Source organism: Pleurodeles waltl, chromosome 4_1 (genome assembly GCF_031143425.1).
Source record: "Pleurodeles waltl isolate 20211129_DDA chromosome 4_1, aPleWal1.hap1.20221129, whole genome shotgun sequence".
Lineage (NCBI taxonomy): Eukaryota > Metazoa > Chordata > Amphibia > Caudata > Salamandridae > Pleurodeles > Pleurodeles waltl.
Window position 1 is genome coordinate 607,343,582 of NC_090442.1, and position 16,003 is coordinate 607,359,584.

Below are 16,003 nucleotides of genomic sequence, written 5' to 3' on the forward strand. Positions count from 1 at the left end.
GAGAAAAAGACTAAGTCAACATGGCACTCCCCTCAGGGTGCCATGCCTACATCCCACTGCCTGTGGCATAGGTAAGTCACCCCTCTAGCAGGACTTACAGCCCTAAGGCAGGGTGGACTATACCACAGGTGAGGGCATAGTTGCATGAGCAATATGCCCCTACAGTGTCTAAGCCAAACCTTAGACATTGTAAGTGCAGGGTAGCCATAAAGAGTATATGGTCTGGGAGTCTGTCAATTACGAACTCAACAGTTCCATAATGGCTACACTGAAATCTGGGAAGTTTGGCATCAAACTCCTCAGCAAAATAAATCCACACTGATGCCAGTAAGGGATTTATTGAAAAATGCACACAGAGGGCATCTTAGAGATGCCCCCTGTATGCCAGTCTGACTCCTAGGGTTAGGCTGACCAGTTCCTGCCAGCCTGCCACAACCAGACAAGTTTCTGGCCACATGCGGTGAGTGCCTTTGTCACTCTGTGGCCAGGAACAAAGCCTGCACTGGGTGGAGGTGCTTCTCACCTCCCCCTGCAGGAACTGTAACACCTGGCGGTTAGCCTCAAAGGCTCATGCTTGTTGTTACAGTGCCCCAGGGCATCCCAGCTAGTGGAGATGCCACCCCCTCCGGACAGGGCCCCCACTTTTGGTGGCAAGTCCGGAGAAGATAATGAGAAAAACAAGGAGTCACCCACCAGTCAGGACAGCCTCTAAGGTATCCTGAGCTGAGGTAACCCGTGCCTTAAGAAATCCTTCATCTTAGTTTTGGAGGATTCCCCAAATAGGAATAGGGATGTGCCCACCTCAGGGAGGAGGCACAAGGAGGGTGTAGCCACCCTCAAGGACAGTAGCCATTGGCTACTGCCCCCCAGACCTAAACACACCCCTAAATTGAGTATTTAGGGGCGACCCTGAACCCAGGAAATCAGATTCTTGCAACCTACAACAAGAAGAAGGACTGCTGACCTAAAAGCCCCGCAGAGATGACAGAGACAACAACTGACTTGGCCCCAGCCCTACCAGCCTCTCTCCAGACTCAAAGAGCCTGCACAGTGACGCATCGAGTGGGACCAGCGACCTCTGAGGCCTCAGAGGACTGACCTGCACCTAAAGGACCAAGAACCTCCCGAGGACAGCAGCTCTGTCCAGAAACAACAACCAAACAAGCAACTTTAAAGAGACTCCACTTCCCGGCAGAAGCGTGAGTCTTCACACTCTGCACCAGACGCCCCCCGGCTCGAGTCCAGGACAACCAACACCGCAGAGAGGACTCCCAGGCGACTCCAATGAGGTGGACACCCTGAGTCGACCTCCCTGCACCCCCACAGCAACGCCTGCATAGACGATCCAGAGGCTCCCCCTGATCGCTACTGCCTGGTAACAAAGGAACCAGACGCCTTGACCAGCACTGCACCCGCAGCCCCTAGGACCAAGAGGGACCACCTACCAGTGCAGGAGTGACCAGGAGGTGTCCCTCATCCTAGGCCAGCCAGTGGCTGGCCCGAGAAGCCCCCTGTGCCCTGCCTCGATCGCCAGAGTGACCTCCGGACCCCTCCATTGGTTTCTACAGCAAACCCGACACCTACTTTGCACACTGCACCCGGCAGCTCCTGTGCCGCTGAGGGTGTGTTTTGTGGGCTTGTGTGTGTCCCCCCCAGTGCTCTTCAAAACCCCACTGGTCTGCTCCCCGAGGACGCAGGTACTTACCTGCTAGCAGACTGGAACTGTAGCCCCCCTGTTCTCCATAGGTGCCTATGTGTTTTGAGCCCTCCTTTGATCTCTGCAACTGACTGGCCCTGTGTTGTTGGTGCTGTGGCTTTGTGGTTGCCTGAACCCCCAACGGTGGGCTGCCTATGCCCAGGAGACTGACTGTGTGAGTGCTTTACTTACCTGAGAAACTAACCAAAACTTACCTCTCCCCAGGATCTGTTGTTCTTTGCACTGTGTCCACTTTTGAAATAGCTTATTGCCATTTTAACCAAAACTGTGTGCACTACTGTTTTAAATCAAAGTTCTATACTTACCTGTGTGAAGTATCTTACAATTTATGTACTTACCTAAAATAAATTAAGAAAATATATTTTTCTATGTAAAAACCTATTGGCCTGGAGTTAACTCTTATAGCGCGTGTTCTCATTTATTGCCTGTGTGTGTACAACAAATGCTGAACATTACCCTCTGATAAGCCTACTGCTCGAACACACTACCACAAAAGAGAACATTAGTATTATCTAATTTTGCCACTATCAACCTCTAAGGGGAACCCTTGGACTCTGTGCACACTATCTCTCACTTTGAGATAGTATACAAAGCCAACATCCTACAGGCGTATACCATTTTGGTGGAGAGACGCCTGGCTGCCAAGATAACATCACAGACTTCGGGTGGAAGATCAAAAGTCGTCCACTGTTGCCGCTCAATTTCCAAGCATGAAGGCGGAGATCGGACAGGTTCGGGTGGAGAACCGCTCCCTGTTGCTGCGACAGAAGATCTGCCCGAGGAGGCAGTCTGAGTGGAAGATCGGCAGCCATACCCAATAGCTCTGGATACCATACTCTCCGATCCCAAACCGGAGGCACCAAGATGACTTCAGCCGTTGTTCCTGATCTTCTTGAGAACTCTGGGCAGAAGGTGTATAGGTGGAAAGGAAGCCAGAGTTTCACTTGAGATGAAAAGCATCTCCGAGCGAGTGCCACCTTGGAAACTCCAATGTGCAGAACAGCTGACACTGCGCGATCTCTGCGTAGGCGAACAGATCTAATCAAGGCATTCCCAACTGCTGAAAGAGACCTTGCGCCACCTCCGGATGGAGATGCCATTCGTTATCAGATGAGTTTGTCCGCTCTGGTGTTGAGAGAACCCGCCAGATGTTGAACCAGCAGGGTAATGCCCTCATGTTCCAGGACGTAGTGCCTCTTGACAAAGGGTCCAGGACCCTACTCCGCCCTGTTTGTTGCAGTACTACATGGCGGTAGTATTGTCTGTGAACACTTGCTCTACTTTCCCTATGAGAGAGGGAAGAAATGCCTTCAATGCAAGCCTGATCGCCCGGAGCTCCAGAAGACTGATACGGAACCCAGACTCCGCCGGAGACCAGAGGCCTCTGATCTCTGCCTCTCCCATGTGGCCGCCCCAACCCAAAAGTGGCACATCTGTCATTATGGATAGATCTGGCTGGGGAAGGGAGAGGGATCTGCTGTGGACCCAATGAGGATTTGAAAGCCACCACTGCAGGTCTTTCGCAGTCCCCTCCGAGAACTGGACGATGTCGGAGAGATTTCCCTGATGCTGCACCCACTGGAACTTTAAGTCCCACTGCAGAGCTCGCATATGCCATCTGACATGTGTCACTAGCAGGATGCAGGAGGCCATGAGGCCTAGCAACCTCAGAGTCAGTCTCACCGAAACCAAAGACAGAGGCTGAAAGATCAGAATCATGGCCTGAATATCCTGGACTCGCCCGAAACTGCACTGTGTCCAGAACAGCTCCAATGAAAGGGAGCTTCTGAGAGGGAGTCAGGTGAGACTTCGGCACGTTGACAGTGAACCCCAGCATGTGCAGGAGGCTCGCCATAGTCTGAAGGTGGAAGACGAATTTCTGGGGTGAGTCTGTCTTTAACAGCCAGTCTTTGAGGTAGGGAAAGACTGAGACTCCTAACCTGCGCCGATAAGCTACAACCACCACCATCACTTTTGTGAACACCGAGGGGCACTAGTAAGGCCGAAGGGAAGCCCGGTAAATTGATAGTGCTCATGATCTACCACGAATCATAGTTAACGTCTGTGGGCAAGAAGGATGGGAATGTGGAAATAAGCATCCTGCAAGTCCAATGCTACCATCCAGTCTCCTGGGTCTAAGGCAGACAGGACCTAAGCCAGGGTGAGCATTCTGAATTCCTCCTTCTTGAGGAAGTAGTTGAGGTCTCGAAGGTTTAGGATAGGACTTAAGCCCTTGTCCTTTTTCGGCACCGGAAAGTGGCGTTAATAACAACCACAACCTACTTCTGGCACAGGGACCTTCTCTACAGCTCCCTTGGAGAGAGCCGCAACTTCCTGGCGGAGAAGTGCCAAATGATCCTCTGGAAGTTGCCTGATTGATGGAGGCATGGCTGGTGGGGCAGATTCGAAAGGGAGGGAATAGCCCTTTCAAACTATCTGTAAAACCCACCTGTCCGTAGTGATGGATTCCCAGTGGGGCAGGTGATGGCGAATCCTGCCGCTAACTGGATCGGAGTGAGGGGGACAGACTAGTAGGGAGTGGAGGCTGCAGCAGGGGCAGGGGTGGACTGGGCAGACCTTTGGTTCCGCATCCCCGGCCATGCAGCGGCTGAACAGCATGGGTGGCAAGGTGGCTGGGTGGTGGACGCAACAGGGAGCCCCTTCTGTGGTCACGAAAGTGGTGAAAGGTGGACTGTTGGGGTGCGAGGGGCAGTGGAAAGACCAAGGGACCGAGCTGTAGCCCGGGAGCCAAAGAGACTGGAGCCATCAAAGGGCCTGCTTCATTAGAGACTGCTGGACATCCCCCGAAAAACCAGAAGTACGCAACCAGGCGTGGCGTCTCAAGGCCACGTCGTAGTAACCGATCTGCAGAGAGAGATGGTCGTGTCCGGCCCATATTGGATCGTGGAGTTCGCTGCATCTCTCCATCATTGACATAGCATGGGCCTCCTCCGGTATCTGCGGCAGAACTTGCGCGACCGTATCCCACAGAGAGTGGGTATAGTACCCCAAAAGGCATGCAGTGTTCATGGACCGCACCTTGAGACTGGAGGAAGGAAACATCTTCTTCCCAAATTGTTCCAGCCTTTTTAATTCCCTATCCTGGGGTGCAGAAGGGAATGCGCCCATAGAAAAGGAAGCCTAGATGACAAGACTCTCAGGCGAGGGTGTTGAGACAGGAATTTAGGGTCGTTTGGTGCGGGCCGATGGCAGCATGCAATAGTTCTATTCACAGGACCCCCTGTGTTGGGTTTAGACCAAGTACCCAAAAGGACATCGGTGAAGGCTTCATTGAATGGCAAAAGGCGCTCAGATGTGGAAGCCCCTGGCTGAAGCACCGTCATCAGGAGATTGGACCTGACCTCTACAGTAGGACGCTCAAGGCCAAGGACCTCAGCCGCCCTACTGACCACCATTGTATAAATCGCTCCCTGCACCGTAGCCACGGTACGAGGAGACAGCATGCCAGCGCCTGGAGAAGTGTCCAGTCCACTGGCCTCGCCCAATTTCTGTGCCCAGTCCACAGGTGGGTCATCCTGGTATTCATAAGGGTCCAGGAACCCCTCCAATCCTTCCCCGAATTCGTACCCTTAAGGAAAAGGGTCCAAATTCGACCTGGGGTGAACAGGCCCCATCGAAGACAGAGGCGGCGGCGGCTCCGACTCTGAGTCGTTGGGAATAAGGATTGGGTTGACGTTGAGTGTGGGCACTACCGACGTCGGGAGCGTCGACAACCAACTGGCTCCGGGGAAGGTCTCAGTGGTATGACCGGCATCGGTGCATATCCGCAAGCGTATCCCAAGGGGACCTCGTGGCTGGAGCCGAAGCCATCGGCGCGGAACCCGAAGGCCCCTCGTCCGAACCCCTTGGGCCCGAAGGTGCCATATCGGGGTCGGTCTGCCCAAAAATAAGGCGCATGGCCTCAGAAAACTCCTTTAATTGGGCGGGGGTCGCTACGGCTCCCGAAAATTCGGTGTAGTGTGGAGCAGACTCAGAAGCAGGCTCCGAAGACAGACGCCTTATGTGTTGACGATCCTCCTGCGTCGCATCAGCTGAGTGACGGGGCGAAGTCAAAGGGTGGTGGGACCTCTTTGATGATGACAACTTCTTACATAGGCCCAAAGACTTGTAGGAAGAAGAATGGTGGTGGCTCCGTGAACCATCTCGTGATCTTCCTCTCAGGCGAGACCTTGATCTAGGAGGAGTCGAGCGCCGGTCAGCCATGAGCTTGAGGGACCGCTCCCTCAAGGCCTTTGGGTGAATGGCCTGGTGCTTGGAGCACAACTCCAGGTTGTGGTTGCGCTCTAAGCACCACAAACAAACCCAATGCAGATCCGTCACCAACATTATGCGGTGACAATCCTTGCACGGCTTCAAACTGGTCTTCAGGGACATCCTCGACGCACCAAAAGCCACACCAAAAACTCAACAAAAGAGTCAAAGTCGGTCAAAAAGAGACCAGTGTAGCTCTCGCCGGATTAGTGCGTGGCGCAGAAAGAAAAGAACTGACGTCACTGCGCTGAGGTGGCGTCTATGTACTACTCCTGATATCATCACGGCTACTTCAATGCCAACGGAGTCGACTGACTCCACCTACTGACGCGCAAGGGTATAGCTCGAAGAAAAATCTCCGGATCCAGTCTGACGCCTGGGGGAAAGTCTAAGTTAAGGAATCTGCAACTAGAAGTCTCTATCAGATATGGAAGTATTTATCGAGTATCAATCAGTTGTGATTGTAAAGGTGTTACATCTAGAATGAGATGATGTATCTTTTTAGTTTGTGTGATGATATAAAAAAGCAATGTAGGCTTATCAGGAGTACTCTTTTTTTGGTGCACTATTTGTTACTTATTCTGGGTGGAAGGGAACAATATACAGAAACCACAGACAGGAAATTTATCGAGGTATAGTAAAGGCTTCTGTATGACTCAAGAAAATGATTGCTGAGAGGGCAGGTTGGATATTATAGTTTTGTTATTATGCAGCCATTTTGGTATTTATTTGAGTGACTGGACTTCGTGAGACTTTGGTAATACTTTGCTACATTATCTGAATATACAAAGAAAAGGCAATTACTTATAAAACACAAACCAGGTGTGTCTGCTGATTACAGGATTCATGGTGCTCCAGGACTATTGTGATTACATTAGAAGAGTGGTTTTTTCAGGGCCACCGTCATTACCTTTACTAGTTAAACCCGCTTCTTGCAACAATGCTTTGCCACTAATAATCCTGTCACAGGCTCTGCTAACAAAAAAGTGCTACCAGCCAAGAAGGCTTTTAATACCTGGATTAATCAAGATGCAGCTACAAATTCACCATAATGCACATTCTGTGCTTCTGCTATCTGTTCCTACTCTACCACTGTAGTACTCCCAGGTCCCAAAAATACATTATTTCAGTCATTTATTACAACATAATATTCACAGATTTCATAAAATGTTGAGAAATGTGCCTAAATGATTGTTATGCTTACTGGGAATAACAAATTGGATATGAACCTATGTAAAGCAAGCCCATTCCAGATTTGATGTTAGCTGACTAGTTCCCGCCAACCAGATGACAAACACTTCTAAACCTATGAATCTCAGCAATGCAGTATATGTTCACATCAGTATATATAAGGAAATATAAAGAACCATAATACCTGTGCTATGTTACTCTTGTGGAGATAAGACATCAGAAGGCTAATCAGTATAGAACTTTGCTCTTTGTCGTGCATGAACTTGCTGATCCTGGAAAAAATAAAGTTAATATATTTAACACACTTATGCACTGTGGATCAACATCTGTATTAACTGGCATAAAATCAGAAGAGACTGCTGCTAGGGTCAATAAACTCTGTCCAGTAACAATGCTATGTTTACAGCATTTACTAAACAAAGTCATTAATTACTTTAGTTTAAATTACAATACATCGGAATGTTATTTTAATTAAAGCAAAAAAATATATTACTTTAGTAATGCTCTTTCTAGAGGATACTCCATCTAACGGCTGATTCCCTAATTTGGAATGTCTCCACTTTCAACAATGAATCTGGCAAAGACGAAGGAATGGGATAGCCACCGACCTCTGTTGCTACTCAGTTCCGTCTCCAGATACGATGATTTGAGGTGAAGTGGAGATTTGGGGTGAGCTGAGCATGCATTGAGGAACCTGAATTTAGATAGAGTATTGACCAGACAGAGCATTACCTACGATATGCTCTTGCCATTTAGTGTTGAGCTTGAGTGGATGCACGTTGTTTTTCTTTAAATACATTTTTCCAGTCACAATATAGTCTTTGACTCCTCGCTTAGTGAGCAATACACACTGGCACTGACTCCATCAACTACTGTTTTTGGCACTGAGGGTGAGAATGTGTATGGGGTGCTGCATGATGGTAGCATGGTGCACTACACAGTGTGCGGTGTCAGCAAGGTAATAAGAAAAGAGATATGAAATCAACACAAGCTTCCGGGAAAGAGGATGAATGCATGTGACTGTACAGCACTATAAGTTACAAACAGATGCTTAGAGGGTAACATTTTCTGTTTGTAGTTTGTGTGGCTGTAAATACACATGATTGCATGGACTGTAAAAAGCTGTACCCTCCAACACCAAAGCAGTACCCTTGACAAAGGTGGTAGGTCTGAGGAATGGACTTTACAACAGTAAGTTGTGCAGGACTGAGTGAATAAAATGATTCTCTCTGCAGACTTGTGAATCAACGCAGTAGAGCCTGCTTAAAGTTAGGATAGATGCCTACACGGCTGCCTAGCAGAAGTCCTAAACCAGAAAGCCCTGATCTAAAGCAATAGTTACAGCATTTGCTTTGGCGGAATGAGTGAGAAGGCTGCCTAGAAGATCCTTTTTACCCAGGCTACAACACAGTTTGATACACAGGACAATCCAATGGGTCAAGATCTGTTTCTGTACCTCTTTTACTTTCTTCATGCCAACAAACCTAGCAAACAGTCAATCATTCAAAAAGTACTCCTTTTTTCTATCAATGTAGAACGATGGTCCCAATCGGTGTAGCTTCTCCTATTCATATGGATGTGGAGAAAAAACATAGGAAGCGCGATGGACTATCACAAATTGAAAGATGACCCACCTTTTATGCAAAAGGATGAGGGTGTTCTAAGCACAACTGTCAGGAAAAAGGTAGCATAAGGAAGCCAAACTGACTAGTCTTGCAGCTACCTAATGCAACATGCAGAAGTGATGACAATACGAAACATAGTCTTTAGATTCTAGAGTCTCAGAGTACAACTGTGAGAGGTTCAAAAGGAGCACACATCAAGAATGTTAGAAGCAAACTAAAGTCCAGTGCAGCTTAATGAAGGGGGCAGCTTGTGACACTCATGTAAAAACTTATAGAAAACACATCTGTCAGAACCCGTTCGAGGCGCAGAAAATGGCTACTGGTGTGAACCATGGGGGTTTTGTCATCACATCAAACACACAAAAGGTGATAGGAGGGATGCCTGCAAAAAATGAACCACAAGCAAAAGCTCTGGGTAGAATTCCAACTGTTGGACCTGGCCCTTTTTGCAGGGTCATTCCTGCAGGAAGTTGGCTCTGTATATACTATCTCAAAGTGAGAGAGGTTGTGCACAGAGTCCAAGGGTTTCCCTTAGAGGTTGATAATGGCAAAATTAGATCATTCTAATGCTCTATTTTGTGGTAGTGTGGTCGAGCAGTAGGCTTATCAGAGGGCAGTGTTAAGCATTTGTTGTACACACACAGGGAATAAATGGGGAACACACACTCAAAGACTTGACTCCAGGCCAATAGTTTTTATATAGAAAAATATATTTTCTTTATTGATTTTAGAACCACAAGATTCAAGAATTGAAGTAATTACATAAAATGCAAGGTACTCCACACAGGTAAGTAAGGAACTTTGAATTAAAGCAGTAGTACACACAGTATAGGTACAAATGGCAATAAGCTATTTTAAAAGTGGACACACTGCAAAAATTAACAGTTCCTATGGGATGTAAGTATGGTTAGGTTTCTGAGGTTAGTAAGGCATTTACAAGCTCAGTTTCCTGGGCATAGGCAGCCCACCGTTGGGGGTTAAAGGCAACCCCAAAGTCACCGCACCAGCAACATAGGGCTGATCAGATGCAGAGGTCAAAGGAGGGCCCAAAACAAAGAGGGGCCTATGGAGAGCAGGGGTGCTCCAGTTCCAGTCTGCTGGCAGTTAAGTACCCGCGTCCTCGGGGAGCAGGCATGGGTTTTTTTTGTAGAGCACTGGGGGGGGGTGACACAAACAGGCACACAAAAAACACCCTCAGCAGCACAGGGGCTGCCGGGTGCAGTGTGCAAACTTGCCGGCGGGTTTGCTATTGAAAGCAATGGAGGGACCCGGGGGGTCACCTAGGCGATGCAGGCAGGGCACAGGGGGGCTTCTCGGGCCAGCCACTGACTGGGCTAGGAAGAGGGCCACCTGCTGGTCACTCCTGCACTGGAGGTTGGTTCCATTCGGGCCTGTGGGCTGCGGGTGCAGTGCTTGGTTCAGGCATCGGATTCTTTGTTCCAGGCAGTCGTGGTCAGGGGAAGCCTCTGGATCCCCTCTGCAGGTGTCACTGTGGGGGTGCAGGAGGATCGTCTCAGGTTACTCAGGAGGTCGGTGTCGCCTGAGAGTCCTCCCTGCAGTGTTGGTTCTCTGCAGCTTGCGCCAGGGGCGTCAGGTGCAGAGGGTGAAGTCTCACGGTTCCGGCGGGATGAGTGAGTTCTTTAGAAGTTGTTTCAAAGTTGCAAAAATGTTGCTGTTGGTGAACAGTGGCGCTGTTCTCTGGTGTTTCTTGGTCCTTCAGTTCAGGGCAGTCCTCCGAGTCCTCAGAGGTCGCTGGTCCCTGTCGGATGCGTTGCTGTGCAGGTTCTTTGAGTCTGGAGACAGGCCGGTAGGGCTGGGGCCAAGTCAGTTGTTGTCTCTGTCGCCTCAGCAGGGCTTTTAGGTCAGCAGTCCTTCTTTGTAGTTCAGGTTGCAGGAGTCGGATTTCCTGGGTCGTCCCTAAATACTGAATTTAGGGGTGTGTTTAGGTCAGGAGGTAAGTAGCCTATGGCTACTGTCCTGGAGATTGGCTACACCCTCTTTGTGCCTCCTCCCAAGGGGAGGGGGTCACAATCCTATCCCTATTGGGGGAATCCTCCATCTGCAAGATGGAGGATTTCTAAAAGTTAGAGTCACTTCAGCTCAGGACACCTTAGGGGCTGTCCTGACTGGCCAGTGACTCCTCCTTGTTATTCTCATTATTTCCCCCGGCCTTGCCGCCAAAAGTGGGGCCGTGGCCGGAGGGGACGGGCAACTCCACTAGCTGGAGTGCCCTGTGGTGTTGGAACAAAGGGGGTGAGCCTTTGAGGCTCACCGCCAGGTGTTACAGCTCCTGCCTGGGGGAGGTGTTAGCATCTCCACCCAGTGCAGGCTTTGTTACTGGCCTCAGAGTGACAAAGGCACTCTCCCCATGGGGCCAGCAACATGTCTCGGTTGTGGCAGGCTGCTGGAACCAGTCAGCCTACACAGATAGTCGGTTAAGGTTTCAGGGGGCACCTCTAAGGTGCCCTCTGGGGTGTATTTCACAATAAAATGTACACTGGCATCAGTGTGCATTTATTGTGCTGAGAAGTTTGATACCAAACTTCCCAGTTTTCAGTGTAGCCATTATGGTGCTGTGGAGTTCGTGTTTGACAGACTCTCAGACCATATACTCTTATGGCTACCCTGCACTTACAATGTCTAAGGTTTGGCTTAGACACTGTAGGGGCACAGTGCTCATACACTGGTGCCTTCACCTATGGTATAGTGCACCCTGCCTTAGGGCTGTAAGGCCTGCTAGAGGGGTGACTTATCTATACTGCATAGGCAGTGTGAGGTTGGAATGGCACCCTGAGGGGAGTGCCATGTCGACTCGTTTTGTCCTCACCAGCACACACAAGCTGGCAAGCAGTGTGTCTGTGCTGAGTGAGGGGTCCCCAGGGTGGCATAAGATATGCTGCAGCCCTTAGAGACCTTCCCTGGCATCAGGGCCCTTGGTACCAGGGGTACCAGTTACTAGGGACTTACCTGGATGCCAGGGTGTGCCAATTGTGGATACAAAAGTACAGGTTAGGGAAAGAACACTGGTGCTGGGGCCTGGTTAGCAGGCCTCAGCACACTTTCAATTCAAAACATAGCATCAGCAAAGGCAAAAAGTCAGGGGGTAACCATGCCAAAGAGGCATTTCCTTACACAACCCCCCCCCCCCCCCAAACGAAAGAGGATGAGACTAACCTTTCCCAAGAGAGTCTTCATTTTCTAAGTGGAAGAACCTGGAAAGGCCATCTGCATTGGCATGGGCAGTCCCAGGTCTGTGTTCCACTATAAAGTCCATTCCCTGTAGGGAGATGGACCACCTCAACAGTTTTGGATTTTCACCTTTCATTTGCATCAGCCATCTGAGAGGTCTGTGGTCAGTTTGAACTACAAAGTGAGTACCAAAGAGGTATGGTCTCAGCTTCTTCAGGGACCAAACCACAGCAAAGGCCTCCCTCTCAATGGCACTCCAACGCTGCTCCCTGGGGAGTAACCTCCTGCTAATGAAAGCAACAGGCTGGTCAAGGCCATCATCATTTGTTTGGGACAAAACTGCCCCTATCCCATGTTCAGAGGCATCTGTCTGCACAATGAACTGCTTGGAGTAATCTGGAGCTTTTAGAACTGGTGCTGTGCACATTGCTTGTTTCAGGGTGTCAAAGGCCTGTTGGCATTCTACAGTCCAGTTTACCTTCTTGGGCATTTTCTTGGAAGTGAGTTCTGTGAGGGCTGTCACAGTGGATCCATATCCCTTCAGAAACCTCCTATAGTACCCAGTCAAGCCAAGGAATGCCCTGACTTGAGTCTGGGTTTTTGGAGCTGCCCAGTCCAGAATAGTCTGGATCTTAGGCTGGAGTGGCTGAACTTGGCCTCCACCTACAAGGTGTCCCAAGTAAACCACAGTTCCGTGCCCTATCTGGCATTTGGATGCCTTGATAGAGAGGCCTGCTGATTGCAGAGCCTTCAAAACCTTCTTCAGGTGGACCAGGTGATCCTGCCAGTTGGAGCTAAAGACAGCAATATCGTCAAGATAAGCTGCACTAAAGGACTCCAAGCCAGCAAGGACTTGATTCACCAACCTTTGGAAGGTGGCAGGGGTATTCTTTAAAGCAAAGGGCATAACAGTGAACTGATAATGTCCATCAGGTGTGGAGAATGCTGTCTTTTCTTTTGCTCCAGGGGCCATTTTGATTTGCCAGTACCCTGCTGTTAAGTCAAAGGTACTTAAGAATTTGGCAGCCCCTAATTTATCAATCAGCTCATCAGCTCTAGGAATGGGATGGGCATCTGTCTTGGTGACAGAATTAAGTCCTCTGTAGTCCACACAAAACCTCATCTCTCTTTCCATCTTTGGTGTGAGGTTTGGGGACTAAGACCACTGGGCTAGCCCAGGGGCTGTCAGAGTGCTCAATTACTCCCAATTCCAGCATCTTGTGGACTTCCACCTTGATGCTTTCCTTACCTTGGTCAGACTGTTTGAATATTTTGTTTTTGACAGGCATGCTGTCCCCTGTGTCCACATCATGGGTACACAGGTGTGTCTGACCAGGGGTTAGGGAAAAGAGCTCAGCAAACTGCTGCAGGACCTTCCTACAGTCAGATTGCTGTTGGCTAGAGAGGGTGTCTGAATAGATCACTCCGTCCACTGAGCCATCTTTAGGGTCTGATGAGAGGAGATCAGGGAGAGGCTCACTCTCAGCTTCCTGGTCCTCATCTGTTTCCATCAACAGATTTACATCAGCCCTGTCGTGGAAGAGCTTTAGGCGGTTCACCTGGATCACCCTCTTGGGGCTCCTGCTAGTGCCTAGGTCCACCAGGTAGGTGACCTGACTCTTCTTCTCTAGGATTGGGTAAGGGCCACTCCATCTGTCCTGAAGTGCCCTGTGAGCCACAGGCTCCAAAACCCAGACTTTCTGCCCTGGTTGAAATTCAACCATTGCAGCCTTTTGGTCATACCAAAACTTCTGGAGCTGTTGGCTGGCCTCAAGGTTTTTACTTGCCTTTTCCATGTACTCCGCCATTCTTGAGCGGAGGCCAAGTACACAGTCCACTATGTCCTGTTTAGGCTCATGAAGAGGTCTCTCCCAGCCTTCTTTAACAAGAGCAAGTGGTCCCCTTACAGGGTGGCCAAACAGAAGTTCAAAGGGTGAGAACCCTACTCCCTTCTGAGGCACCTCTCTGTAAGCGAAAAGCAGACATGGCAAGAGGACATCCCATCTCCTTTTGAGTTTTTCTGGGAGCCCCATGATCATGCCCTTTAATGTCTTGTTGAATCTCTCAACAAGGCCATTAGTTTGTGGATGATATGGTGTAGTGAACTTATAAGTCACTCCACACGTGTTTTAGGTATGCTGACATGAAGTTGGTACCTCTGTCAGACACCACCTCCTTAGGGAAGCCCACTCTGGTAAAGATACCAATGAGGGCCTTGGCTACTGCAGGGGCAGTAGTCGACCTAAGGGGAATAGCTTCAGGATACCTAGTAGCATGATCCACTACTACTAGGATGTACATATTTCCTGAGGCTGTGGGAGGTTCAAGTGGACCCACTATGTCCACACCCACTCTTTCAAAGGGGACCCCTGCCACTGGAAGTGGAATGAGGGGGGCCTTTGGATGTCCACCTGTCTTACCACTGGCTTGACAGGTGGTACAGGAGACACAAAACTCCTTAACTTTCTGGGACATGTTGGGCCAGTAGAAGTGGTTGACTAACCTCTCCCACGTCTTGGTTTGTCCCAAATGCCCAGCAAGGGGAATATCATGGGCTAAGGTCAGAATAAACTCTCTGAACTCCTGAGGCACTACCACTCTCCTAGTGGCACCAGGTTTGGGATCTCTTGCCTCAGTGTACAGGAGTCCATCTTCCCAATAGACCCTATGTGTTCCAGTTTTCTTGCCATTGGACTCTTCAGCAGCTTGCTGCCTAAGGCCTTCAAGAGAGGGACAGGTTTCTTGTCCCTTACACAACTGTTCCCTTGAGGGTCCCCCTGGGCCTAAGAGCTCAACCTGATAAGGTTCCAACTCCATAGGCTCAGTTCCCTCAGAGGGCAGAACTTCTTCCTGAGAAGAGGTGTTCTCTTTTTCTTGTTGTGTTGCAGCTGGTTTCCCAGCTGTCTTTCCTTTCCTCTTGGTAGGCTGGGCCATTTTTCCAGACTCCAGCTCTACTTTTTCACCCTGTGCCTTGCACTGTGCCCTTGTCTTGATACACACCAGTTCAGGGATACCCAGCATGGCTGCATGGGTTTTCAGTTCTACCTCAGCCCATGCTGAGGACTCCAGGTCATTTCCAAGCAAACAGTCTACTGGGATATTTGAGGAGACCACCACCTGTTTCAGGCCATTGACCCCTCCCCACTCTAAAGTTACCATTGCCATGGGATGTACTTTAGTTTGATTGTCAGCATTGGTGACTGGATAAGTTTGTCCAGTCAGGTATTGACCAGGGGAAACCAGTTTCTCTGTCACCATAGTGACACTGGCACCTGTATCCCTCAGGCCTTCTACACTTGTCCCATTAATTAAGAGCTGCTGCCTGTATTTTTGCATGTTAGGGGACCAGGCAGCCAGTGTGGCTAAGTCCACCCCACCCTCAGAGACTAATGTAGCTTCAGTGTGACACCTGATTTGCTCTGGGCACACTGTTGATCCCACTTGGAGACTAGCCATTCCAGTGTTAGCTGGAGTGGAGTTAGAAGTGGTTGTTTTCTTGGGACAGGCCTTGTCTCCAGTTTGGTGTCCAGGCTGATTACAGCTACGACACCAGGCCTTTTTGGGATCAAAGTTTTTACCCTTGTACCCAAAATTGTTTTGTGAAGAGGCTCTGGGCCCACCCTCCTGTGCAGGTTTTTGGGGGCCTGTAGAGGACTCTTTACTATTTTTGTTTTTGGCTGTCTCACCACCCTTCCCCTGGGGAGGTTTTGTGACCCCTTTCTTTTGGTCACCCCCTGTGGAAGTCTTGGACACCCTAGTCTTGACCCAATGGTCCGCCTTCTTTCCCAATTCTTGTGTAGAAATTGGTCCTAGGTCTACCAGATGCTGATGCAGTTTATCATTGAAACAATTACTTAATAGGGGTTCTTTCACAAATAAATTGTACAGCCCATCATAATTACTTACACTGCCTTGAATCCAACCATCTAGTGTTTTTACTGAGTAGTCTACAAAGTCAACCCAGGTCTGGCTCAAGGATTTTTGAGCCCCCCAGAATCTAATCCTATAC

General features: G+C 49.4%; 1 protein-coding gene across 1 annotated transcript in view; it reads right to left on the minus strand.

Moving 5' to 3' along the window:
- Positions 1-16,003, minus strand: part of UTP20 (UTP20 small subunit processome component) — a 966,235-nt gene that overhangs the window by 464,596 nt on the left and 485,636 nt on the right. The window contains exon 32 of the mRNA XM_069229033.1: positions 7,365-7,452. Coding sequence (XP_069085134.1) covers positions 7,365-7,452 — 88 coding nt within the window. The remainder of the gene's footprint in view (positions 1-7,364; positions 7,453-16,003) is intronic.